The sequence below is a fragment of the Salmo salar genome, chromosome 01 (genome assembly GCF_965601325.2).
Source record: "Salmo salar chromosome 01, fSalSal1, whole genome shotgun sequence".
Classification (NCBI taxonomy): domain Eukaryota; kingdom Metazoa; phylum Chordata; class Actinopteri; order Salmoniformes; family Salmonidae; genus Salmo; species Salmo salar.
Genome location: NC_138291.1, coordinates 145533489 through 145561212, shown reverse-complemented (window position 1 = coordinate 145561212; position 27724 = coordinate 145533489). Strand labels below are relative to the sequence as shown.

Below are 27724 nucleotides of genomic sequence, written 5' to 3'. Positions count from 1 at the left end.
AATAATATCTGTACCTCAGACAAGCAATACAAACACTTTACAGACAGGTATTACTCATTATACTCAAAATGTAATTATGTGATTATAATTCATTGTAATACTTGTCATAAGCATGTATGACACCGGTCTGTCTGCTTTACAGAAAGTGTTACCAAATATGCAAACTCCACTGTTCTGTTGGAGCTTTTATTATTCAATTCATTCTTCAGTGTCATTGCGCTGGATTTAACCTTCATATCATACTCATCGCAAGAAAATCAAAACATTAATACTAAGAAAAATCGAACTGTCAAAAACATAAGGCAACTTCCCACAGGCCTATATGGACTTGTGCTTTGTTTGTGTTCTTATACCATCTTTATACACCATAAAGTAAATAAATCCTTTAGTCAAAATGTAATGAACAATCAAATAGTCAACAATCAAAATGTAATGAACAAAAGTGCATCTGTTCAGTAGAAACAGAAAGCCAGTGCTTGGTATGGTATACTGTACATGGGTGTTGGGTGAATTCAAAGTTATTTGGGAGGAAAGCCAGAAATATTCAACCAGCCCAATACATGTGCATTGAGGAAGATACACATTTTAGGAAGGCCCTGCTCTGAATGATTAGGACCACTCATTTGAGTGAGTTCATGGTCATCAGGATACTGGGTTTCTCCTCGATGATGCGCACCAGCAGGTTGTCAATGTACTGCTCCAGCTCCTTGATCTTATCGTCCCTTTTGGAGAGCTGCTCCTGCTGCTTCACCACCAGGGAGATCAGCTCTTCCTGGGTCAGCTGGGAGTAGGGACCTTTAACCCCTGTGTCTTTGACCTAGAAGGAAAGGGAGGGAATGGAGGTGGTACAATCAGTCAGTGCCATTTATATTTTTCCATATACTTCTCCAAGGATACTATATGCCATGCATTATCTATAATGTCTGGCGGCAGGTAGCCTAGTGGTTAAGAGCGTTGGGCCAGTAACTGAAAAGTCACTGGTTTGAATCCCCAAGCCAGCAAGGTGGAAAATATTCCATTCTACCCCTGAGCAAGGCAGTTAACCCCCAACAACTGCTCTCTGAGCACTGATGACGTTGATTAAGGCAACCCTCCGCACCTCTCTGATTCAGGGGGGGTTGAGTTAAATTTGGAAGTCAAATTTTGGTTTAATTCAGTTGTGCAACTGACTAGGTATCCCCCTTTCCCTATAAAGCAATGTTTGAACTATGCACGAACCCTTACATAGAGGAACATTCAATGCACAAGAAAGGTCTAGCTTTCAGACACTTATAATGGAGGGCATTGGATGGTGCAATGTTACCTAAATCTCCATTCTAAAAAGTATTTGATCCTATGATATGAGCACAGAGACTTAGAGAGGTTTGTGAGCTCTGACAGCTTTGTGAGAACTCTGTTAGAGCTCGTATGTCTCAGATCCCAACACGATAGGCAAAGCCCAGTGTTATTCACAGTGAGCTTATGGTGCGCCATCGACAAGAGAAAGAATGTTGTAGAATAGATCAATTAATCTGTGGCAATTCTTTACAGGGAGCATTTGGGAGGGCTTGTTGCGACTGTGTTTGTATGTATGTATGTGAGTGTGCGTGCGTGCGTGCTACATGTAGCTAGAATGGGATTTTATTGTACTAATGTTTCATTAAAACCAACTGTGCATCAAATAACTTGTTAGATAAATTGAAACAGCAGCACAGGACATTTGCATGAGGTGCCTGGGGGATTGATTTCAAATATATCCCGGTATGTTAATTGCATAAGATTATTCTGATAATATTATCAAAAAGAGCCCCTGCTGTGCATATTAACACTTTTCCCAACATACACTCTTAGAAAAAAGGGTTCTTTGGCTGTTCCCATAGGATAACCCTTTTGGGTTCCATGTAGAACCATCTGTGGAAAGGAACCGAAAAGTGTTCATCAAAGGGTTCTCCTATGGGGACAGGCGAAGAAGCCTTTTAGGTTCTAGATAGCACCTTTTTTCTTAGACACAATGGGGTCTGATTATTCAGTACACATACAGAGGGGTGTAGTGCCATTCTTTTAGATGCAGAAATGCATTTGGTTTTTTTAAATGACGTTATCATTTCTCAAAGTTTGTAACCGTCCTCCAATTGCAAAGTCTGCCTATGCCCAAAAATATTGTCTCAAATTATTCCCAATTTTTTTTTTGTCCTTTTTCTCCCCAATTGGTAGTTACAGTCTTGTCCCATCGCTGCAACTCCCGTACGGACTCGGGAGAAGTGAAGGTCGAGAGCCGTGTGTCCTCCGAAACAACCCAGCCAAGCCACACTGCTTCTTGACACAATGCCCGCTTAACCCGGAAGCCAGCCGCACTAATGTGTCGGGGGAAACACCGTACACCTGGTGACCGTGTCAGCGTGCATTGTACCCAGCCCACAACAGGAGTCGCTAGTGCTACGATGGGACAAGAACATCCCTGCCGGCCAAACCCTCCCCTAACCCGGACGACGCTGGGCCAATTGTACGCCGCCCCATGGGTCTCCCGGTCACAGCCGGCTGCGACAGAGCCTGGGCTTGAAACAGGATTTCTAATGGCACAGCTAGCACTGTGATGCAGTGCCTTAGACCACTGCGCCACTCGGAAGGCCAAACGCTTTCTATTTTTATTACCCTCACACCAAAATAGGCAATCATGAATGCTAATTATTCAGGTGTAATGTCCAAACTCCATGCCATTCATTTGATCTCAATCAGTTTCATGGGAATATGCATTTAGATCTTCTTGAACTACTGTTCTGTAAGCGAATTACAGCAGATGGCCTAAACAATTAGCCTTTCTTGTATTTTGTTTCAATCGAAGCATAGACTATACAGCCTGCCGAGTTGTGTGCTCAGTTGAGTTTTGGCCGCATGAGGAAAAAAAAAAAAAGTGACTTCAGCGAGAACCCTAAAAGTCATAAATAATTACTGAGGTGGTGTTTTTGGTGTAACAGTAATATAGGCCTACTTCTACGCTATTATATTCGGGTCTGTTATGTAAATACTAATTAAATTATTAGGCCTATGTGATCTTGCAAGACCTAGGCTACACTCGGACAGGGCAAGTTCATTAAATGCGTTATACATGAGCCCAAGTCCATAAACTGTTTTGAGGACAGACGTCTTAGCAGCCTGGTCTCGGACTAGACGTACCATAGTAAATGTAAATCTGGGACACTGAAATTAGTATATGTTACAACTTGTATGGTTACATAAGACAGGTTGCTTAAGGCAAAAATGAAAGTAAGGTGGCTGGTCGAGTGTATGACGCGAACATCTCGCAAACCAAAGGTTGCTTGTTCGAATCTCATCATGGACAACTTTAGCATTTAAGCTAATTAGTAACTTTGCAACTACTTTTTAGCTATTTTGCAACTAATTAGCATGTTAGCTTCTCCTTCCCCTAACCTTGCAAAGTAGTTGTAAAGTTATGTGAGAATGCTGTTCATTGACTCAGCGTAAAACACCATTGTTCCCTCCAAGCTTAGGACCCTGGGACTGAACTCCTCCCTCTGCAACTGGATCCTGGACTTCCTGACGAGCCAACCCTAGGTGGTGAGGGTCGGCAACATCCCCTCCGCCACGCTAACCCTCAACACGGGGGCCCCACAGTGTGCTTAGTCCCCTCCTGTACTCCCTGTTCACCCATGACTGCGTGGACCCACACGACTTCAACACCATCAAGTTTGCTGACAACACGACAATGTGGTGCCGGGACAACAGCCTATCCCTCAACGTCACTAAGACCAAGGAGCTGATCGTTGACTACAGGAAACGGGGGCCGCGAGCACGCCCCCATACACATCGACGGGGCTGTAGGGGAGCGGGCCAAGAGCTACAAGTTCCTCGCTGTCTAAATCACTAAGGACTTAAAAATGGTCCACTCACACACGTAAAGTTGTGAAAGCGTGACAGCGCCTCTTCTGCATCAGGAGGTTGAAAAGGTTTGGCATGGGCCTCAAATCCTCAAAAAGGTTCGACAGCTGCATCATTTAGAGCATCTTGACTTAAAAAAATAAAATAAAAAGTTATTTAACCTTTATTGTACGCCGCATTTAACAGGCTGCATCATTGCTTGGTATGGCAACAGCACCACCCTTGGTCGCATGGTGCTACAGAGGTTGATGCCGACAACCCAGTACATCACTGGGGCCGAGCTCCCTGCCATCCAGGACCTCTATATCAGGAGGTGTGAAAGACCAGCCACCCAAGCCATAGACTGTTCTCTCTGCTTTCGCACAGCAAGCGGTACCGGTGCATCAAGTCTGACACCAAAAGGCTCCTGAAAAGTTTCTATCCCCAAGCTGTAAGACTGCTAAATAGCTAACATAATGGCTACACACACTGAGTTGACCCTTGCATTTTTTTGTTGTCTCTATGCACACTGAAACTCCAACATACACATAACATGCAGTCACATTTATACTGACTCTAAACACATACATACAATCATAATTTAAACTACTGCTACTCTGTTTATCATATATCCTGATGCCTAATCACCTTACCCCATACATATCTACAGTTGAAGTCGGAAGTTTACATACATTTAGGTTGGAGGCATTAAAACTCGTTTTTCAACCACTCCACAAATTTCTTGTTAACAAACTATAGTTTTGGCAAGTTGGTTAGGACATCTACTTCGTGCATGACACAAGTAATTTTTCCAACAATTGTTTACAGACAGATTATTTCACTTATAATTCACTGTATCACAATTCCAGTGGGTCAGAAGTTTACCTACACTAAGTTGGCTGCCTTTAAACAGCTTGGAAAATTCCAGATAATGATGTCATGGCTTTAGAAGTTTCTGATAGGCTAATTGACATCATTTGAGTCAATTGGAGGTGTACCTGTGGATGTATTTCAAGGCCTACCTTCAAACAAAGTGCCTCTTTACTTAACATCATGGGAAAATCAAAAGAAATCAGCCAAGACCTCAGAAAAGAAATTGTAGACCTCCACAAGTCTGGCTCATCCTTGAGAGCAAATTCCAAACGCTTGAAGGTACCACTTCATCTGTACAAACAATAGTACGCAAGTCTAAACACCATGGGACCACGCAGCGGTCATACCGCTCAGGAAGGAGATGTGTTCTGTCTCCTAGAGATGAACGTACTTTGGTGCGAAAAGTACAAATCAATCCCAGAACAACAGCAAAGGACCTTGTGAATATGCTGGAGGAAACAGGTACAAAAGTATCTATATCCACAGTAAAACAAGTCCTGCAACTGCACATGGGGACAAAGAGCGTACTTTTTGGAGAAATGGTCTGATGAAACAAAAATAGAACTGTTTGGCCATAATGACCATTGTTATGTTTGGAGGAAAAAGGGGAAGGCTTGCAAGCCGAAGAACACCATCTCAACCGTGAAGCACGGGGGTGGCAGCATCATGTTGTGGGCGTGCTTTGCTGCATGAAGGACTGGTGCACTTCACAAAATAGATGGTATCCTGAGGAAGGAAAAGTATGTAGATATATTTAAGCAACATCACAAGACATCAGTCAGGAAGTTAAAGCTTGGTCGTAAATGGGTCTTCCAAACGGACAATGACCCCAAGTATACTTCCAAAGTTGTGGCAAAATGGCTTAAGGACAACCAAAGTCAAGGTATTGGAGTGGCCATCAAAGCCCTGATCTCAATCCCATAGAAGATTTGTAGGTAGAACTGAAAAAGCTTGTGCGAGCAAGGAGGCCTACAAACCTGACTCAGTTACACCAGCTCTGTCAGGAGGAAGGGGCCAAAATTCACCCAACTTATTGAGGGAAGCTTGTGGCAGGCTACCCAACACGTTTGACCCAAGTTACACAATTTAAAGGCAATACTACCAAATACTAATTGAGTGTATGTAAACTTCTGACCATGTGATGAAAGAAATAAAAGCTGAAAGAAGTAATTATCTACTATTATTCTGACATTTCACATTCTTAAAATAAAGTGGTGATCCTAACTGACCTACGACAGGGAATTTTTACTAGGATTAAATGTCAGGAATTGTGAAAAACTGAGTTTAAATGTATTTGGCTAAGGTGTATGTAAACTTCCGACTTCAACTGTACATCTTTTGTCTTGCCCATTCACCCTCTGAATGGCACACATACACACGCCATGTCTGAGTTCTCAAGGCTTAAAAATTATTCTTTAACCGGTCTCCTCCCCTTTCATGTGCCGTCGACTTGTAAGACGCTTCAGGAGGGCGGTCACGTGGTTGTGGGATTGAGCCCGTGTGATACGAATCAGGAGGAAGTGGTACTTGCTAACCAAGCGGCGTGACGTCCTTTACACTGGCTAACATAATGTAATATTCTACAGAGTCATTTCAACATCTAGTTTTTATTTACATTTGGCTGAGTTGTCAACTGACATGAAATCATCAAAAATTTGTACCATCATCTTTGAAATGCAAGAGAAAGGCCATAATGTATTATTCCAGCACAGGTGCAAAAAACTATGAAAACTACAAAGGCTGGCATTTCTGTAGATGTGATTCATACTGGCTGAGGGCATTGTGTGAATGACATCACAATTAAACAACTAGCAGAGAAAAATTACATCTGCATTAATTACTTAGTAGCTAAGTGCTCTTTGATGACATAATATACTGTTACTATACTGTTCCTTTTGCTTTATGTTAAACTCCATAATAATAATTATATAATAATTAATAAAATAGTACCAGCTATGATTTCCTTTGCACAATTTTTGAAAGTATTGCAAATACAACCTAGTCACAAGGTAGTGGTCAGATGACATGAAAATAGAGCTCTTTGACCACCCATACCAGTGGTGGGTTTGAAAAACCGAAGCATACACTGTATGCAGAAAAGTACTTCATACCTACAGTAAAATATGGTGGTGGATCTATGATGTTATGGGGCTATTTTGCTTCTACTGGTCCTAGGGCCCTTGTTAAGGTCAACGGCATCATGAACTTTACCCAGTACCCGGACATTTTATCCAAAAAACCTGGCCACAAGTGGATCTTCGAGCAAGACAATAACCTAAAGCACTGATCAAAATCGACAAAGAAATGGTTAAATGACTATACAAACGACATTTTACAATGGCCATCTCAGTCTCTGTGGTTTGAATTGAAGAGGGCAGTCCATAAGAGCAGACAAAGGATATCAAGGATCTGGAAAGATTCTGTATTGAGGAATGGTCTAAGATCCCACCCAACGTGTTCTACAATCTCATAAAACATTTTAGAAAAAGCCTAATTATCCTCACAAGGGGAGGGTGCTAAAGTATTGAAAATAGAGGTGTCAATTATTTTGTTAAACAAAATCTTTCTCTGAGTAAGCGTATTAGTATAAAATAATACAGCTCAGTATTTGTATTATTTATTTTATCTTTATCAAGGGTGCCAATAATTATGGACCTGACTGTATATTCCTTTAAAGTACCTTTATCTTCTCTTGAAGGCCACCGAGGATCCCTGTACATTTGGCAGCCTGTTCCTCGTGGATGTTGGAGGCTGGCTGGTTTTCCAGGGAACTCAAGGGCTTTACTGGGTGTGGCCTGAATCGAGAGACAGACAGTGAGAGTAAGAGACTCAAACTTTTCTGAAAAGTATTGTGTTATTAGAGGGGATGCAGCAGGTGGATGTGGGGGATATCGGGATAAATGCCTTTTCTCAAAAAGCAGGTCTGATTATTATCTGTCTCCTAGCACAGAAAAAAAGAAGAAAAAAAAAAAGAGTTGAAGCTTGTTGCCAACAGTGGGAAACGATTTGTTTGATCAGTTAGACATGACAAGAAATCTGAGCAGGGTTTGTCTTCACAATTGACTGTATCTGTACTCTTCTTTCCCTCTTAGATAAGGTTAGACTGCAGAGGATCCACAGTGTACACACAGTCTGAGTAATGGCATTTTACAGGCTCCACTGAGCTTTATCAGATTCTACAGGAAGAATAACATGACAAAAAACAATGAAAGCTACAAAGGCTGGCATTTCTATAGACGTGATTCATACTGGCTGAGGGCATTGTGTGAATGACATCATAATTAAACAACTAGCAGAAAATAAATGACATCTGCAGTAATTAGTAGCTAAGTGCTCTTTGATGACATAATATACTGCTAATTGCTCTGGGGAGCTATGTTCCTTTTGCTTTATGTTAAACTCCATAATAATAAAATAATTAATAAAATAGTACCAGCTATGATTTCCTTTGCAAAATGTTTGAAAGTACTGCAAATACAACCTAGTCATAAGTTAGTGATTTAATTCAGGAAAGTGCAGATAAACATTTGATAAGAGAGTAGAAGAGTTTTATAAAGGGTCACATTCATGAAGTGTTCTGGAACAATGCATTTTACAAGCGATTGGGGAGGTTTAGTAATTCTAACTACAGTACATTCTACAGGAGAGGTTTGGTGGACAGCACATAGCTGCTACACGCTTCAGGAAAAGGCTGAGATCTCTCTCACCTGCATGTGCTTGAGGTAGACCTGTCCCCTCTCCCTCCTGCCTCCTCTCCACTGCACTGCTCTGTAATGGAGGGCAGAGCTCCAGCATGAAGCAGGGTCTTCTGGCCAGGGACAGAGCTTGTTGTCTGGGGAGGGCAGTCTCTCCTGCCCCCTGATCCCTTCAGGGGCTCGGGGTGGGGTATGGCAGAGGGGGCAGGTGAGGGGAAACATGAGGGCTGGGCAAGGGTAACACATGGTAGTGCCACACCCACCCCGCCATTCTGCTTTTTTACCCAGTTACCTGAGGAAAGCTTACTCGAAGTGGGAGCCCCTGGGCTTTGTAGTTTTCCAGAACTCCGTTTACCAGCTCCCTCCTCTCTAAAGGTGGATGTTATCTTCACTGGAGGCAAGGGAGCACGGGCACGCTTTGCTGATGTGCTTTTGGTGGGACAGGAGACATCCTCAGCTGGCAGAACATCTGGCGTTGGAAGCTCAGTTGTGTCCCCAACCACATGCTTCTGAAACGGACCTAGATCTGCATCTGTGGAGGTACAACTCTGTTGATTGTGAGAGTTCAGGCTCTCCTGACGCTCACCAGTTAGACTCTGTTCTTCACCACATCCAGAGGACTTCTCCATTCTGCAGTCTTCTGCAAAGGGATTATTTGGACCAAACTCAACCGAAGAGTCATGTTCCTCAGTATTTGATTGCTCATCTAACACATCAGCTGTTGGCATTGTCTTCCCTGGAAGGTGCTGGGGCCTGGAGGGTGCTGGACCTTTATTGTGTTTCGCAACCATCAACCCCCCAGTGGCTGATGGCATGGGTTCCTCTGCTTGATTCCCATGGTGGGCAGAGCTCTGGCCTCCACTGATGTGTTCTGTTGTAGCTGTGGAGGAAGATCTCAGTGGCGTGATCATCTGTACCACACGTTGAGAAACCTTGGACATGGAGGCACCCACTCTGTCCTTATGTCCCTGATTCACACTGGTCATACTCTGGTCCCTCTGTGTCTGGCTTGGAGCCTGGATTGGTCTGTCAGGAGGCAGTGGAGCAGGACGCTTGTCCCTCCTGACACTGGAATCATCCTGACTAACACTCTCATTTAAGTGCTGGTCATGTTCGCTTCCCACCAATGACGTGGCAGAGTGGCGTCTTGGAGGAGGCTGCGGTTTTGTTGGCGTTTTTTGGGTGAGGGTAGGAGTGGCAGAATCAGGGTTGGACTTACAGGGCCAGTTGTCCTTATGAGCCCATCGCTGGTTGTCTGGAGGCAGTGGAGCTGGGCCCTTATCCTGTCTGACACTGGAATGGTCCTTACCACTAACACTCCCCTGGTCATCCCCACTTCCCACCAATGACGTGGAAGATTGACGTCTGAGGGGAGGGGGCGGTTTTGTTGGCTTTGTTTTAGCGAGGGTAGGTGTGGCACAATGAGATTTACTGGGCCAGTTGTCCTTACGAGCCCAGGGCTGATTGTTGGGAGCCACAGAGTCAGGGTCTTTCTTCTCCATCAGATCAGTAGACGGGTCAATAGCGTCTCCGGATTCCCTATCACCTCTGGGGGAGTCCATAGAACTCTCCAGTTCAGGAGACGAGGACGATAAGAAGGGGTTGGAAGATATAGCAGGCTTTGAAGGGTTCCCCCATGAAGAGGGTCTGGAAGAGCAGGGTTAGGAAGGGGAGGGTGCAGTGAGATTTTTTGTTGTTGTTGCTGATGACAAGGTCTAACTACCAAACATTGAAAATGGAACAACTTTCAAAACTTTTTAAAGAACATAGAATTTGTTTCTAAAACTAAATGATGAAATGCTATGAAAGTCTTGTTGGAATCCACACACAAGCACATTCCAGTTAGCGGAGAGGTAGGCAATGCAAACTACAAGAGGTGTTACATAAAGTTGTTACTAGTTGCTCGTAACTCACCAGACAAGAACATGGGAGAAAGGGTGGGATTTAATTTTATTAGGTCTTTATGAGAGGGACATGAAGGTTAGTTATAATGTTTATGTTAGTAACACATACACACTAAGGAACGGAAAGGTTTTACATGTAGATTTAAAATAACAAAACATGAAACATGGATCACAACGAGAAATAAAAAAGATAAATCATCTTTCCAGCCTCTGAACCTTGCCTGTTCACATGACCAAACAGCCTTGCTTGAATACACTGAGTCGCATCATCCTCATCAGCATACATACTCATGAGTCATTCAACATCAACGCCCTAGTTAAAAACCTGAGCAATCACCTAATGCTTTGTGTCTCACTGTAACACCTTTAATATGACATCTGTAGAAACTGTATAGCAAGGTATGATTCATGGGAGTAGCAGCCAATCCTAGCTGAGCCAAAGGTTTCCAACACGCACATCCACATTTTCCACTGCACTGCAACTTTCATGACGGTGTCATATTACTTCAGGGGATTGTGCTTTAATGAGATGCGCATGTGAGAGTAATGTAATACACCTCAGGCCAACAGATACCAGGACATCTCGCTTAACGCCAAACAGCCATGACTCCAACACTCGGAGATGAACTTAATATTCTCTACTGAGCATCACCCTGTACCAAAGTCATTGATAAGGCAACAGGTTTTCTGCTCAAATCTCAATTTTGTACCAAAGCAGTAAAGATCCAATAAAACCAACCCAATTACATCCAGCCGAGTCTTGTCCATACCGTGCCACGTCCATACATTGGGCTTGTTGCATCCCTTGATTAACTGGTGGTATAAAAGTCTCTCTCAGACAAGTTGGTAGGTTTTCCACATAAATCTGACTTGTGCCACCCTGCTCTGACAGCGCAGAGGAAAAAGAATGTTAGCATTATTGATATTGTTTTGTTAGAAGATGAAATGGGATGTCTGAATCAGAGAATCTGAGATTTGAGAGAGGGAAAGTTAGTGTGTGCGGATGAAAGGAGAGATCTCAGGGGATTCCAGAAGACACTTGGGTATTTTCCCCCTGCTGCTTTTGGAGACTAAATAAATAGCGCATCCATAATTTATGGCACCCAAGGGCTAATGGAATTCTGGCAAAGGGAACTGAGACAGTGTGTATATGTGACTGACCTTGGCTTGACTGCTGATACTTTATTTATCCGGCAGCTGATGGGTCCAGTAGTGGTCATAGGGTTCTCCTCAAACAGATTATTTGAAGAGGTGTCATCAAATGAACTGGTGGGAGAGGCTTCCTCAAAAGGATTATTGCATACGGTGACCTTCGTCTCGCTATTCTGCTCCATCTGCTTCTCAACTTCCTCACGCCTTTGCTCTTCCTCCATCTGTGCACTTCTCCTTTTCTCTTCCTGTCGCAACTCCTCTTTTTTCACATTTTCTTCCTCCACCCTAAATCTTTCTTTCTGCACCTTATCCCTCCTCTCCTGTTCATTCCCCCTTTCTTCTTCAAGCCTCATTGTTTCTGCTTCCTCCTTCCTCAGCCTCTCCTCCTCTAATCTCCTTATCCTCTCTTCCTCCATCCTGATCTTCCTCGCCTCTTCCTCCTTTCTCAACATCTCCTCCTCTAATATCCTGATCCTCTCTTCCTCCTTCCTCAGCCTATCCTCCTCTAATCTCCTTATCCTCTCTTCCTCCATCCTGATCTTCCTCGCCTCTTCCTCCTTTCTCAACATCTCCTCCTCTAATCTCCTTATCCTCTCTTCCTCCATCCTGATCTTCCTCTCCTCTTCCTCCTTTCTCAACATCTCCTCCTCTAATCTCCTTATCCTCTCTTCCTCCATCCTGATCTTCCTCTCCTCTTCCTCCTTTCTCAACATCTCCTCCTCTAATATCCTGATCCTCTCTTCCTCCTTCCTCTCCTCTTCCTCCTTTCTCAGCCTATCCTCCTCTTCTCTCTTAATTCTTTCCTCCTCCTCTGTCCTCTTTATCCCCATTTCCTCTCTCAGCCCATCTTCCTCCTCGGCCTTCCTCACTCTTTCTTCCTCCCTCACTCTTCTCTCCTCCTCTCTCAGTCTATCCTGCTCCCTCTTCACTCTTTCTTCTTCCTCCCTCATCTCCTCTTCCGCCCTTAGTCTTTCTTCCTCCTCCCTCATCTTCCTCTCCCGTTCCTCCCTTCTTTGCATATCTTCCTCTTGTTCTCTCCTAATCCTTTCTTCCTCCTCCTTAATCCTCTCCTCTTTCTCCCTCTTCAATCTTTCCTCCACCTCCCTCATTTTCCTCTCGTCCTCCTTCCTCAGTCTATCCTCCCTCTTCATTCTTTCATGCTCTTCTCTCCTCATCCTTTCCTCTTCTTCCCACCTATCTTGTTCCTCCATTTCCTCCTGTAACCTAATCATTTCCTGTTCTTTCTTCTTTTCCCTCTCCTCTCCCTCCTCCTTCAGTCTCCTCTTCCTCTCTTCCATCATTCTACTTTCCTCCTCAACCCTAATCTTTTCCTCCTCCATCCTCTTTCTGTTTTCCTGCTCCCGTTTCCTTGTTTTCTCTTCCTCCTCAAACCTCAACTTCTCCTCTTCAATCCGTTTCCTCTCCTCCTCAAACCTAAGTCTTTCTACCTCCTTCCCAATCCTCCTTTTCTCTTGTTCCTCCTTCCTCATCCTCTCTTCCTCCTCTATCTTCTTTCTCTCCTGCTCTTCCTTTCTCTTCATCTCGTCCAGCTTAACTCTTTCTTCCTCCTCCTCCTCCTCTTCCTCCTCTGCCCTGCTGCTCTCCACCTCTGCCCAGGGTGAGGGCTGCTTCAGGGCCGTGAGAGAGTCCATGGAGGTGCTGGAGCTCTTACGGCCCTGGGCCCTGCGTAGGTCTTCCATGGAACCGTGGCCTGAGCTGGCAAGGCTGAAGGTGGAGCCGGTGCGTGCGCTCCGGGGCTGGGGATGTTCTGTGTACACGTGACTGCCGTTGATGCACAGGTTACTCTGCTCTGCAAGCGGGGCAGGGATCTTAGATCGCCCTAGAGACAAGGAGCCCTGAGAAGCCTTACTGTCGGAACTGCCTGTGCGCTTATGGGTCAGAAACTTGAATTTATTTTTACCTGTGGATGAGAAAGAAGGGGGGGAAGTTTGATTTGTAAACACAGTGTAACAACTTTTCTAATAGATTATGCTATATTTAAAATGGAAGGCCAGTCTGTAATGATGCTCACCTTCAGAGGAGTCCTCGTTGAGGCCTGAGGGGCTGCCACTCAGTGAGGAGTTCTTCTCAGGCAGAGGGCCCAGGACAGACATGGATTGTGACAGTCCGTGACGCTGCAGATTAGACTTGGGAGAAAACAGAGACTTCAGCTTGTTTTTCTTCTTTTTCTCTTCTTTGTCTGCACCTCCCTCCCCTTCCCCCTCTCCCTCGCTGTCCGTCAGAACCTGGGTGCAGGACGGCACCACGGCAGACGCTGAGTCCGACAGACCCTCCTTCTTCTTGCCTCGAACCTTGTCCTTGAACTTGCCCAGGCGGGAGCGAGGCTTGTCTGTAGCAGAGAGGTCGAACATGCTGGCTGTCAGGTTGTTCCTCATAAACTGGATGTCCACCAGCACCTCTCCCCTGTCTTTGTCTGGCTTGCCTGCCTTATCCAACAGCTTATGCCAACTGTTGAGAGAAAGTCTATTGTTTATGAAATAGTTTCATTGAATTGGTTTGAAACACATGCTGTTCTTATCTGAGAGATGGCTCAAGAACAAGGTCTATGAATGTGAGGCAGTGAAAGAAAGAACCAAGGTAATGTTATATTTCTTTAGATGTCTACTGAGCTCCTCCAATAACATGTAAGGGCACTCAGAATTAACTAGAAATGTGTAGGCATTCACCACTCTTTTCAGATAACACACACTTAGCAGACTGATCAACCACAGTCTGCATAAGCAGAGGAAGGCTGATGATCAAATAACGTGTCATGTATTCATCAGCCCCTGGGCTTCACCTCCAGTTCTAAAATATATAGTGTCTATTTGTGATAGCTAACAACATGTAAAGAAAGCTGTCACCCATTGCATAGCTTTAGTCAAGGCTGTATTTTTTCCCCCTTATTTGTTGCACTATAATCCTATTGGTTCCAAGGGGTTTATCATAACCAAGAGAATAATTCCAGTAAGTTGGGGCTGCTGCTATTTTTCCTTTCAAATGTTAAGAGTCCTTCCATGGAAACAGTGATTTCTTTGGAGAGGCCCAAGGGTGGAGGAGCCAGGGGAAATGACCGAAGATGCGGTAAGTGATCTTGAGAGTCAGTGGGCATTATGATTCATACTAAATGGTCACATAGAAAGAAAGACAATTTCATCCTTGCCATCCTACTAAGTTGTAGCACACTTCTGTTGTATGTTAAGACTGAACACCATGCCTTAAAATGTACTGTATAGGCTACTACAGGCCAGGAGTGGAAATGGGTTTACCGGGATCCAGGAGTGAAATCATTTTGCAATGTGAATTTCTAAACTGAATTAATGGACTTTACATTGGAGGGTTCTAGGAGTGATCATAGCTACAGGCTATGCAGGGAAAATATAGTTACGAGTCTGTTACGATTACACTGAATTTAGGTTCATATTTAATTAATGACTTACAAAATCCCCAGGCACTTCTTTTAATGAATGCAGTAAATTAAATAGAATCAGAATATCACAAAACGAGTTCCTCTACACCTAGTCTGTTTCATTTACTGGTTCACTTGTATAGAAGATGCCTTCTGGGAAAAAGAAGGTCAGAGTACAAAGAGAAAGACTCACATTGTAAGAACTGCATCAAGTAATTTCTTGTCGTTCATGCTGATTTGTTCAATGACCCTCAAGAAATCCCTATTGTATGTATTCTGTTATAAAGAAGGTTCTGTTCATACATCTGTATGTTTCCGCTGTACATATAATGGAATAACAGTCAAAACAATCATTCAGTTATAGTTTAGAACTGAGCAATGCAGAGCCGAGTCAGCATTAAAAGTCTGTCAAGCAAAACCCATAAGGCCTGAGGTCGCCTGTTCCTCAACAACCCAGCTGAAGTCTGGAAGGAAATGAGTGAGGAGGGGGCCAGGAAGAGTCAACCAGGGGTCTCAAACCCTCTTGGAGGTTACAAAAACAAAATGAACAATGAACACAATGCTGTGACTGCAGCTTCTTATCTTCGGTGAAGCACTCAATGTGAATCCAAACAGAAAGGCAAAAAAAACAGACTGACTGCTCACAGAATGACAAATAACTGTATGGGGGAGAGCATCACCTCACTATTACTGCAGCTGTGTTGAGAGGACAGTGTGGAGAAACGTAGGGCAAGGTAGGTAGGGGTGGCGGCTTTCATTGTTGTCCAATGTTATTATTCATTCACAGAAAAATAGAGCAATACAATTGTACAACATAAAACAAATCAAAACTTTGTCACATGCACCGAATACAACAAGTGTAGACCTTACCGTGAAATGCTTTCTTACAAGCGCTTAACCAACAATGCAGTTCAAGAAAGAGTTTAGTTTATTTAGTAAATATTTTCTTAAGTAAAAAATAAACAATAAAATAACAAAAACGAGGTTATATGCAGGGAGTACCGGTACCGAGTCAATGTGCAGGGGTACAGGGTAGTCAAAGTAATTTGTACATGTAGGTAGGGGTAAAGTGACTATGCATAGATAATAAACAGCGAATAGCAGCAGTGTAAAAACAGTGTAAAAACAAATACTCTGGGAGGCCATTTGATTAACTGTTCAGCAGTCTTATGGCTTGGGGGTAGAAGCTGTTAAGGAGCCTTTTGGTCCTAGACTTGGCGCTAGGATTACCACTTCACGCGCGGTAGCAGCGAGAACAGTTTATGACTTGGGTGACTGGAGTCTGACAATTTTCTGGGCTTTCCTCTGACACCGCCTAGTATATAGGTCCTGGATGGTAGGAGGCTTGGCCCCAGTGATGTACCATAAGCACTACCCTTTGTAGCACCATACCAGGCGGTGATGCAACCGGTCAGGATGCTCTCGATGGTGCAGCTGTAGAACTTTGAGGATCTGGGGACCCATGCCAAATATTTTCAGTCTTCTGAGGGGGAAAAAGGTGTTGTCGTGCCCTCTTCACGACTGTCTTGGTGTGTTTGGACCATGATAGTTCATTGGTGATGTGGCCATGTGGACACCAAGGAACTTAAAACTCTCAACCCGCTCCACTACAGCCCCATTGACGTTAAATGGGTGTCTGTTCGGCACGCCTTTTCCTGTAGTCCATGATCAGATCCTTCATCTTTCTCACATTGAGGGAGTTGTTGTCCTGGCACCACACTGCCAGGTCACTGACCTCCTCCCTATAGGCTGTCTCATCGTTGTCGGTAATCAGGCCTACCACTGTTGTGTCGTCAGCAAACTTGATGGTGTTGGAGTCGTGTATGGCCACGCAGTCGTGGGTGAACAGGGAGTACAGGAGGGGACTAAGCACGCAGCCCTGAGGGGCCCCAGTGTTGAGGATCAGCGCGGAAGACGTGTTGTTGCCTAACCTTACCACCTGGCGGCGCCCTGTCAGGAAGTCCAGGATCCAGTTGCAGAGGGAGGTGTTTAGTCCCAGGGTGCTTAGCTTAGTGATGAGCTTCGTGGGCACTATGTTGTTGAACGCTGAGCTGTAGTCAATTAACAGCTTTCTCACATAGGTGTTCCTTTTCTCCAGGTGGGAAAGGGCAGTGTGGGGTGCGATTGAGATTGTGTCATCTGTGGATCTGTTGGGGCAGTATGTGAATTGGAGTGGGTCTAGGGTATCAGGGATGATGCTGTTGATGTGAGCCATGACCAGCCTTTCAAAGCACTTCATGGCTACCAACGTGGGTGCTATGGGGCGGTAATCATTTAGGCAGGTTACCTTCGCCTCCTTGGGCACAGGGACTATGGGGGTCTGTTTGAAACATGTAGGTATTACAGACTCGGTCATGGAGGTTGAAAATGTCATTGTAAACACTTGCCAGTTGGTCCGCGCATGCTTTGAATACACGTCCTGGTAATCCGTCTGGCCCCGCGGCTTTGGAAATGTTGATCTGTTTAAAAAGGTCTTGCTCACATCGGCAACTGAGAGCGTTATCACACAGTCGTCTGGAACAGCTGGTGTTCTCATGCATGCTTGATTGTTGCTTGCCTCAAAGCGAGCATAAAAAGGCATTTAGCTCATCGAGGCTCATGTCACTGGGCAGCTCGCGGCTGGGTTTCCCTTTGTAGTCCGTCATAGTTTTCAAGCCCTGCCACATCCGACGAGCGTCAGCGCCGGTGTAGTAGGACTCAATCTTAACCCTGTATTGATGCTTTGCCTGCTTGATGGGTCGCCTGAGTCCGTAGCGGGATTTCTTATAAGCGTCCAGATTAGTGTCCCGCTCCTTGAAAGTGGTAGCGCTAGCATTTAGCTCAATGCGGATGTTGCATGTAATCCATGGCTTCTGGTTGGGATATGTACGTACGGACACTGTGGGGACGACGTCTTCGAAGCACTTATTGATGAAACCGATGACTGTGGTGGTATACTCCTCAATGCCAATGGATGAATCCCGGAACATATTCCAGTCCGTGCTAGCAAAATGGTCCTGTAGCATAGCATCAGCGTCATTTCACCACTTCCGTATTGAGCGAGGCATTGGTATTTCCTGCTTTAGTTTTTACTTGTAAATAGGAATCAGGATAGAATTATGGTCAGATTTGCCAAATGGAGGGCGTGGGAGAGCCTTGTATGCGTTTCCGTGTGTGGAGTAAATGTGGTCTAGAGTTTTTTTCCCCCTCTGACATATTCACGTGACATGCTGGTAGAAGTAAAACAGATTTAAGTTTGCCTGCATTAAAGTCCCTGGCCACTAGGAGCACCACTTCGGGATGAGCATTTTCTTGTTTGCTTATGGCCTTATACAGCTTGTTGAGTGCGGTCCTAGTGCCAGCATCGGTTTGTGGTGGTAGATAGACGGCTACGAATAATATAGATGAGAAATCTCTTGGTAGATGGAGTACTCTATGATAAACTGTAGATCACACTACCTCAGGCGAGCAATACCTTGAGACTTCTTTAAAATTAGACATTGCTCACCAGCTGTTGACAAATACACACACACACACACACCCCTGCCCCTTGTCGTACCAGACGTAGTTTCTCTGTTCTGCCGATGCATGAAAAATCCCACCAGTTCTATATTATCCGTGTCGTCGTTCAGCCACGACTTGGTGAAACATAAGATATTACAGTTCAATGTCCCGTTGGTAGGATAGTCTTGATCGAATATCATCCATTTTGTTTTCCAATGATTGCATGTTGGCCAATAGAACGGATGGTAGTGGAGGTTTACTCACTCGACTACGAAATTCTCAGAAGGCAGCCTGACATCCGCAACCTTTTTCTCCGTCTTTTCTTCACACAAATGACGGGGATCTGAGCCCACTCCCGACAAAGCAGTATATCCTTTGCGTCGGACTCGATAAGTAAACAAATCTTTGTCCAGTTCGAGGTAAGTAATCACTGTTCTGATGTCCAGAAGTTATTTTCGGTCATAAGAGACGGTAGCAGCAACATTATGTACAAAATAACGTTTAAAAAAAAAGGGCAATGTGGTCAGGCTTGTTCAACCTGTCCCTCCATTCCATTGAGTCAATTACTGTGACATGTACATAGAGAAATGACATAATTGATGTAGATGACTGTGTGTGTAAACAAGTTCTGTTTAGTTAACGCATCTCCCTTTATGAGGGAGGCCATTCAGTCTAAAAATACTGATCCAGTCTGGAATATTAGTCAGGTTCACACACCATCCTTCCATGTTACTGAGTGACTGACAACACCCCAAAAGACTCATCCTTTCCTTCTACACCTCCCTGCTAGTGTTTGGAATACTGAGCAAGCATGTCAGGGAAATACATGCCCGCTTGTGGAATCTACTTAGGGGCCACATAGCAGCCACAGCTGTTATACTGTATGCAGTAGCTGAGTAGTTATGTAAACAAACATTTTAAACCAACTCTCTGGCCTTACAGCTGCACTATCATTGCCAAAGCAGTAAGGATAGGGCACTTACAGTAAGCCCAATTATTATTTCATCCCAATATAGCTCTGTAATTCAATTGACGTTAGACAACAAAGGACAGTTCATTCTTCTCTCTGTGAAAATGTCAAGTTGTTTTGAAAGTTTCTCAGTGAACAGGACACACCCAGACAATCCTTGTAGTTGTTCACTGATTTGATGCCTGTGTGGACGTCACATCACGCCTCTCAACAGACCCTTGTGAACAACGCCCTGCTAGGGAAGGGCATTGGAGAAAGGGAGATACCTAGTCAGTTGTACAATTGAATGCATTCAATGAGAAGAACAAGAGGAGAAGTAACTTAACATCAGTAAAAAGGAAGTTACAACAGTTACAGTAAACTGTAGTGGAGTTAGCTGGGTGGAGGGAGCTGACTAAGAACAGGATAGAACAGTCAATGAAAGGATCAATTAGTATGAAAAGGCCCGTCGTCAGAGTATCATCTCAACACAGCAGTCTCGCATCCCAGTGTGAAGTACACAACGTGCAGTACTACTGCTGCTCACAGGCAGGATAAACTAATGGAAAGAGATGGAACACTGTGTGAGTCAGCATTTAGGCTATTATTATTCTAATGGCTCTTCAGCACATACTCTTCCTGTGTAACCCTGAATGGCTGATAAAACAACGCCTTCCTTGACACAAACCGTTCTTATCACAATATGCAGCCGAGAATCTCCCCCTCACACACACAGAGAGAGAGAGAGAGAGAGAGAGACTTAACTGAAAGCCAGCCTTTTGTAAAAAAATATGGCCTATCATAATAATAAGGTTTGCAGATGAAATCGTGTTTGGTGCAGTCAATCTTAAAGTATCTGTCTATGAACAGCCTTGTCCGTGACATAGTTATGCCACAGAGGTATTCCATGTACCTTCATTGTGATAAAAAGAGCTGAAGAAAAATATGCACTGAAAAATGTGCTGCCATGTCGCTTTTCCATATCCTCATGGAAATCAAGCATTAGTAATGAGTACGGTTACATGCACACAATAATATGATCATTAGTATTAAATAAGGTTAATATAATAGTTCAATTTAAACGTTTACATGCTTTGAAAGAATAATTATTTCCCTAATAATCCTGTTTACATGGACACATCTGAAATCAGGTTACCTGATGGGACTTTGGTAAACGCAGAAAATCACCAATCAAAATAAACATTCTATCGCCGCAACCGTGTTATTTTTGTGATGCCTATTTGATTCTGAGTTGGGACATATGAAGTTTGTATGTGAAAACTATTTCTAAGATGCATACTTTCAGTTTTACCAAACTCACAAAAGAGGGATGCTTGCATATGCGCAGATCAAATACACCTCTAACACACTAAGGCGTTTACATGTCCTAATAATTCTAAAGATTGCTCCGAAATCCAGGTGTTCAATTGGCGTATACTTACTGTGATTATGACTTCAGGCCAATTAAGATAAGCAGAGTAAGGTGTTTACATGACAAATGCCATGCTCAGCCTACTGCCATAATCAGTTTAATATTGAATTATTAGTGTGCATAAACATACTAAGTGTTATATTAATACACTATGCAAAACTATCCAAAAGTTTATGGTCCCCATTGTACATCTACCCTACTTCTATACATGTGTCAGATCAGTAACACACAGAGAAGGGATTTGAGGCTGATTTCTAAGGTCCATGTTCCCCCTTCAGAAAATTGATGGGGAAGCGCTTGCAGGTATATACAGTACCAGTCAAAAGTTTGGACACACGAACTCGTTCAAAGGTTTTTCCTTTATTTTTACTGTTTTCTACATTGTAGAATAATAGTGAAGACATCAAAACTATGAAATAACACATGTAATCATGTAGTAAGCAAAACAAGTGTTAAATCAAAATATATTTTATATTCTTGAAAGTGGCCACCCTTTGCCTTGATGACAGCTCTGCACACTCTTGGCATTCTCTCAACCAGCTTCACATGGAATGCTTTTCCAACAGTCTTGAAGGAGTTCCAACATATGCTGAGCACTTGTTGGCTGCTTATCCTTCACTCCGCGGTCCAACTCATCCCAAACCATCTCAATTAGGTTGAGGTCAGGTGATTGTGGAGGCCAGGTCATCTGATGCAGCACTCCATCACTCTCCTTCTTGGTCAAATAACCCTTACACAGCCCGGAGGTGTGTTGGGGCATTGTCCTGTTGAAAAACAAATGATAGTGGGAGTAAGTGCAAACCAGATGGGATGGCGTATCCCTGCAGAATGCTGGTTAAGTGTGCCTTGAATTCTAAATAAATCACTGACAGTGTCACCAGAAAAGCACCCTCACACCTCCTCCTCCATGCTTCACGGTGGGAACCACACATGCAAAGATCATCCGTTCACCTACACCGCGTCTCACAAAGTCACGGCGGTTGGAACCAGAAATCTCTAATTTGGACTCATCAGCCCAAAGGACAGATGTCCACCGGTCTAATGTCCATTGCTCGTGTTTCTTGGCCCAAGCAAGTCTCTTCTTATTGGTGTCCTTCAGTAGTGTTTGTTTTGCAGCAATTCGACCATAAAGGCCTGATTCACGCATTCTCCTCTGAACAGTTGATGTTGAGATGTGTCTGTTACTTGAAGCATTTATTTGGGCTGCAATTTCTGAGGCTGGTAAATCTAACGAACTTATCCTCTGCAGCAGAAGTAATGCTGGATCTTCCTTTCCTGTGGCGGTCGTCATGAGAGCCAGTCTTATCATATCGTTTGATGGTTTTTGCGACTGAACTTGGAGAAACTACCTCATGAAGCTGGTTGAGAGAATGCCAAGCGTGCAAAGCTGTCATCGAGGCAAACGGTGGCTACTTTGAAGAATCTCAAATATATTTTGATTTGTTTAACACTTTTTTGGTTACTACATGATTCCATGTGTTATTTCATAGTTTTGATGTCTTCACTATTATTCTACAACGTAGAAAATAGTAAAAATAAAGATTAACCCTGGAATCAGTAGGTGTGTTCAAACTTCTGACTGGTACTGTACAAACACAGTTCAGCGTTAAGAGTAAGAAATCATTACCAGAGGGATATTTGTGCTGTGTCAATGTCTAGATACAGTGCCAATGTATGAAACTGCCCTTTGAATAAAACATGTTAATCTTTCAAAGGCAATCAGCTAGTCCTTTAGAAAATGACAAAAAAAATGTCTGAATGAATCTGAATGAACTGCATCTGTTTCAGAAAGAGGTAGAAGCTGTCTGCAGCAGGCAGGGGCTAGTGAGAATTGGAAGGAAGGCGGTGTAAACAGTAACACTGAGTTGTCTGCTTTAAGTCAAACACAACGCGGTCTGTTTGGGAGCTGGTAAAGCCACGGTCAAGTCCCAACCACCGGAGAGGGGGAGCACGGGGACAATAATAGGTTTGTTTTTCAAGTTAAACACTCTGGAATGTGAGGTTAAGTCTGGATTTGGCCGCCGCAGAAATCAGGTACACCATAGTCAACCTTGAGAAAGCAGAGTAGAACACAATAAGAAAAAACCAGTGAGCCGTGTTCAGGGAGTTAAGACATTTTCTGAAGAACTCAAAACTAAGGTCGATATGCATTGTATACTGTACTAAGGTGTATGAATCAGGTTTTATGAGTTACCATGGATGTCCTTTGACCAGACATAGAAAAACAGTTGAGAGGCTATGAAGATGGCATATAAAAGTAGCTCTGGGAAGAATTCAGGTCTGAGAAGAAAAGAAAAATAATTCTGCTGAAGTTGGGCATTTTAGCTAAAGGTCAGTGATAACAACGTCACATGAACCTATCACACAGAGAGAAAAAAAAAACTATCCGCCGTGGAGATCCTCAGCCCTGTCTCCAGACTGTCTACTACTCAGATAAAGCATGTAGCATGAAACCAATTATCATCATGGAGAATGGACTTTACATAGGGCATGAGAAGTCTGATCCTATATAAAAGGAGATGGCAAATCATGATGGATCTTTGCATAGGTCATCAGAAAGATGCAATAACCAAACTAGATTTACTCTAACAGTCTGACCAAGAAGCACTCTCCTTACACATCACAAGACACAGCAATATCCACTTTCAAGAGTGTCCACTTACCAGACTTAAGTGTGTGTGTGCACTGCACATCACCTGGTGCTGTGTATAGCAGCGAAATAAGACATGGTCACATCTTGTGTGTGGACTGAAATACCCAGAGACAGCTTAGTGAGATGTAATATTTCTCAAGAAGTTGTGAAATAAATAAGCCTGCAGCCTAATTAATAAACCCCCCCGCTGCTGTACTCTCTAAATCTGTCCGCATACATAGGTTCGGCTTGCTCCTAGCAGAACTCGACTTGGTGAAGCGAATGTCTGTGCTCACATACTCGCTGAAGAGCTTCGGTTGAAAAACGATTAAAAAAAGCGCCAATATTATTGTTGTCCCTCTTCAGCCATCGTAGTAATAACATAACCAATAACACTTCCTCAAAATAGTCTGGATTAGTCTGACAAAAGTAATTACAGATTTCTTGATTTGACGTTTTTGCAGGGGAGGTCTTAGTCTCGCAATTTTACATCTAACTAAGATGTTCGGTGCAGTATTTCTCAAGTGACAAGATGAGCACGAAAACTAGTCGCCCCTTGTTAAATGACAACAAACACTTAAATTAAGAATCCAGTCCACAGTTCCCACTCCTGCTAGTCTATACTGTTGACCAATCACTGACGAAGGGGCGTAGACTTTAGCTATATAACTTTGACTTGCCTCCAAAAAAATCTGGACAAAAATGTGGAAAACCAAAATGTCACCAAATCATAATACATGCACAAACTGTTTCAACTGGGAATCATGCGACAGGCTTAACAAGAACATTACTTAATTTAGGACGAAAAACAGTAAAGACTATTGCATGCTTCCCAGTTGAAACAGTTCCCGCATATATTATGATGAAATTGTGATGTTTTTGTTCGGTTTGGTTTTTAGGCAGGTTTTTTTTTTTTCAGCTGTTCGCTCGTACAAAAAGATTATTAAATTAAGTGTTTGTCATTCAACGAGAACTTGTTTACACACACACACACACACACACACACACACACACACACAGTAATGTACATCAATTATGTAATTTCTATATGTACATTTCACAGTAATTGACTCAATGGAATAGAGCAGGGCTCTCCAACCCTGTTCTTGGCAGAACATTTATTTGTGCATATTTTTCCTTAGCTCTTTTTATCACAATGAAGGTACATGGAGTACCGCCTCTGTGGCATAACTATGTCACGGACAAGGCTGTTCATACACAGATAGTTTAATAGAGTGACTGCACCAAACACAATTTCATCTGCAAACCTTATTATAGTGGCCATATTTTGAATAAAAGGCTGGCTTTCAGTTAAGTCTCTCTCTCTCTCAGTGAATGTGTGTGTGCATGAGGGGGAGAGACTCGGCTGCATATTGTGATAAGAACGGTTTGTGTCAAGGAAGGCGTTGTTTTATCAGCCATTCAGGGTTACACAGGAAGAGTATGTGCTGAAGAGCCATTAGAATAATAATAGCCTAAATGCTGACTCACACAGTGTTCCATCTCTTTCCATTAGTTTATCCTGCCTGTGAGCAGCAGTAGTACTGCACGTTGTGTACTTCACACTGGGATGCGAGACTGCTGCGTTGAGATGATACTCTGACGCCGGGCCTTTTCATACTAAATGACCCTTTCATTGAATGTTCTATCCTGTTCTTAGTCAGCTCCCTCCACCCAGCTAACGCCACTACAGTTTACTTCCTTTTCACTGATGTTCAGTAAAGTTACTTCTCTTGTTCTTCTCCAATGCCCGGCCCTTCCCTAGCAGGGCGTTGTTCACAAGGGTCTGTTGAGAGGTGTGACATGATGTCCACACAGGCATCAAATCAGTGAACAACTACATGGATTGTCTGGGTGTGTCCTGTTCACTGAGAAACTTTCAAAACAACTTGACAACTTTGTTGTCTAACGTCAATTGAATTACAGAGCTATATTGGGATGAAATAATAATTGGGCTTACTGTAAGTGCCCTATCCTTACTGCTTTGGCAATGATAGTGCAGCTGTAAGGCCAGAGAGTTGATTTAAAATATTTATGTTTACATAACTACTCAGCTACTGCATACAGTATAACAGCTGTGGCTGCTATGTGGCCCCTAAGTAGATTCCACAAGCGGGCACGCATTTCCCTGACATGCTTGCTCAGTATTCCAAACACTAGCAGGGAGGTTTAGAAGGAAAGGATGAGTCTTTTGGGGTGTTGTCAGTCACTCAGTAACATGGAAGGATGGTGTGTGAACCTGACTAATATTCCAGACTGGATCAGTATTTTTAGACTGAATGGCCTCCCTCATAAAGGGAGATGCGTTAACTAAACATAACTTGTTTACACACACAGTCATCTACATCAATTATGTCATTTCTCTATGTACATTTCACAGTAATTGACTCAACCCTAATCAAGCGCACCGGATTCTAATAATTACCTGGTTGATAAGCTGAATCAGGTTAATTACAACTGGGGTTGGAGCAAAAACCTACAGGAGGGTAGCTCTCCAGGAGCAGGGTTGGAGAGCCCTTGACTAGAGGGACATGTTGAACAAGCCTGACCACATTGTTTTACATTTTTTTTACGATTCCCAATTGTATTGCTCTATTTTTCTGCGAATGAATAATAACATTGGACAACAATGAAAGCCGCCACCCCTACCTACCTTGCCCTACGTTTCTCCACACTGTCCTCTCAACACAGCTGCAGTAATAGTGAGGTGATGCTCTCCCCCATACAGTTAATCATCATATTTGTCATTCTGTGAGCAGTCAGTCTGTTTTTTTTATTGCCTTTCTGTTTGGATTCACATTGAGTGCTTCACCGAAGATAAGAAGCTGCAGTCACAGCATTGTGTTCATTGTTCATTTTGTTTTTGTAACCTCCAAGAGGGTACTCATGGTCACACACCTCACAGGTCTGAGACCCCTGGTTGACTCTTCCTGCCCCCCTCCTCCTCATTTCCTTCCAGACTTCAGCTGGGTGTTTTATTCCAGGACACAGTGTCGCGGAACAGACGACCGCAAGGCTCAGCTTTTGTTTGACAGAGGCTTTTACTGTTGACTCAGATCCTCATTTTTCAGTTCAAAACTATACATTAGGGATTGTTTTGACTGTTATAATATATGAACACCTGTGACATACAGATAGATGTACATAACTTTACCTTCTTTATAACATAAATGAATACAGTCAAAATACAGTATACAGTCAAACAAACCCCTCTTTTAGGGCTTCAGTACTGAAAACCAATGGTTCGGAGATATTAAACCTTTACAGATATTCATAAAGGGAGAGAACACTGCTATGAACTAATGACTCAGAGGCAATTTGTGAGGTATTGGTAATGGGGTGTTGTGCTGCTGCACTATTATGAGCTAAATCAGTAGGCTGTCAAAACAAACAGTGTCACTCAATGGGAGGTGAAGGCAAGCAAGAGGAGTGAACTAAAAAGCAACAATCAATATTATTCCATAGGCTTAACGACTGGCTGTAGCACTCTGAGGGAATTGTCAGAGTAAAACCATGTGGGATAACACTTTAGGCCTATAGCCTGCTCTTATACTGTATTGTTGTAATTATTACATAACATTGTTGTTGCATGTTGAGTTGAGTGATTATTACACAAGTGGAATATGAAGCAGTCTGTTCTTCGTGTATAATTACAACCCCTTTTGAAGGCCAATGTAGTAGTGACATTGTGGTGCTCCATTGTCTTAAATAGGCTATTACAACTACGGAGATCACCCATTTAAAAAGGAATTGTGTAACTAACGGCAAACACTTTCTTGAGCAATGTAGAAATTGAAAGCTGTGATTATTACTGGATAGAGACGTGAACACTCACTCAGTCTTATTGCGGGATTTAACCTCGCTGAGCTCCAACAGGTTGATGACTGCGTGCCCGAGCAACTTGTCCGATCCCACGAGAGCCCGGTGCATTACGTGGACATGCAACGTACACTTCTCTGTGTTACCGTTGTGGAAGAGCGGCAGCTCGAACGTGGCCTCCTCTTTCCACACCGGTGCCACGCTCTTTTCTGCCACCGATGTAGAGAATTTATCCTTGGCCACTTGCATGATGGCGTATGAGTCGTTGGTGCCATTTTTTCCCTTTATCCTCAGGCTTCTTGCCTGAAGCACAGTTACCTTTACGCTGGTGGGATACCACTGTTGGCTCTGGTCCGATAGAGACATGGCTGAGACCTGCGGAGGTTTGGACGCGTGGGCCTCTGAATAACGTCTAGAAACGTGTTGGTGTGCTAAATAGAAGTAGAGAAGTTAGTGTAGCGCGACAGAGAAAAACTTTTACCTATGGACGGTTGAGGAAACAGCTGAGTGGGAGTGGTATG

General features: G+C 43.4%; 1 protein-coding gene across 2 annotated transcripts; it reads right to left on the bottom strand.

The window, feature by feature from the left end:
- Positions 1-172: 172 nt before the first annotated feature.
- Positions 173-27724, bottom strand: rab11fip1b (RAB11 family interacting protein 1 (class I) b). Of its 2 annotated transcripts, XM_045690063.2 has the most exons (6): positions 27220-27724; positions 13512-13948; positions 11489-13400; positions 8436-10070; positions 7409-7523; positions 173-817 (listed from the first exon to the last, which is right to left on the bottom strand). In XM_045690063.2, exons 1-6 carry the CDS (start codon positions 27567-27569, stop codon positions 620-622), a joined length of 4647 nt encoding a protein of 1548 aa, XP_045546019.2. In that variant the 5' UTR covers positions 27570-27724; the 3' UTR covers positions 173-619. The 2 variants fall into 2 exon arrangements, with proteins under 2 accessions (XP_045546019.2, XP_045546022.1); XM_045690066.2 differs by lacking the exon at positions 8436-10070 and having other exon boundaries at positions 27220-27721.

Excerpts from the sequence above, each read along its gene's own strand:
- rab11fip1b (XM_045690063.2), bottom strand. The coding sequence starts at position 27,569 with ATGTCTCTATCGGACCAGAGCCAACAGTGGTATCCCACCAGCGTAAAG. Across the intron at positions 10,071-11,488 it reads GTATCAGCAGTCAAGCCAAG|ACCCTCTTCATGGGGGAACC; the intron begins GTCAGTCACATA and ends CTGCTCTTCCAG. Across the intron at positions 7,524-8,435 it reads TCTACCTCAAGCACATGCAG|GCCACACCCAGTAAAGCCCT; the intron begins GTGAGAGAGATC and ends CTCTCGATTCAG.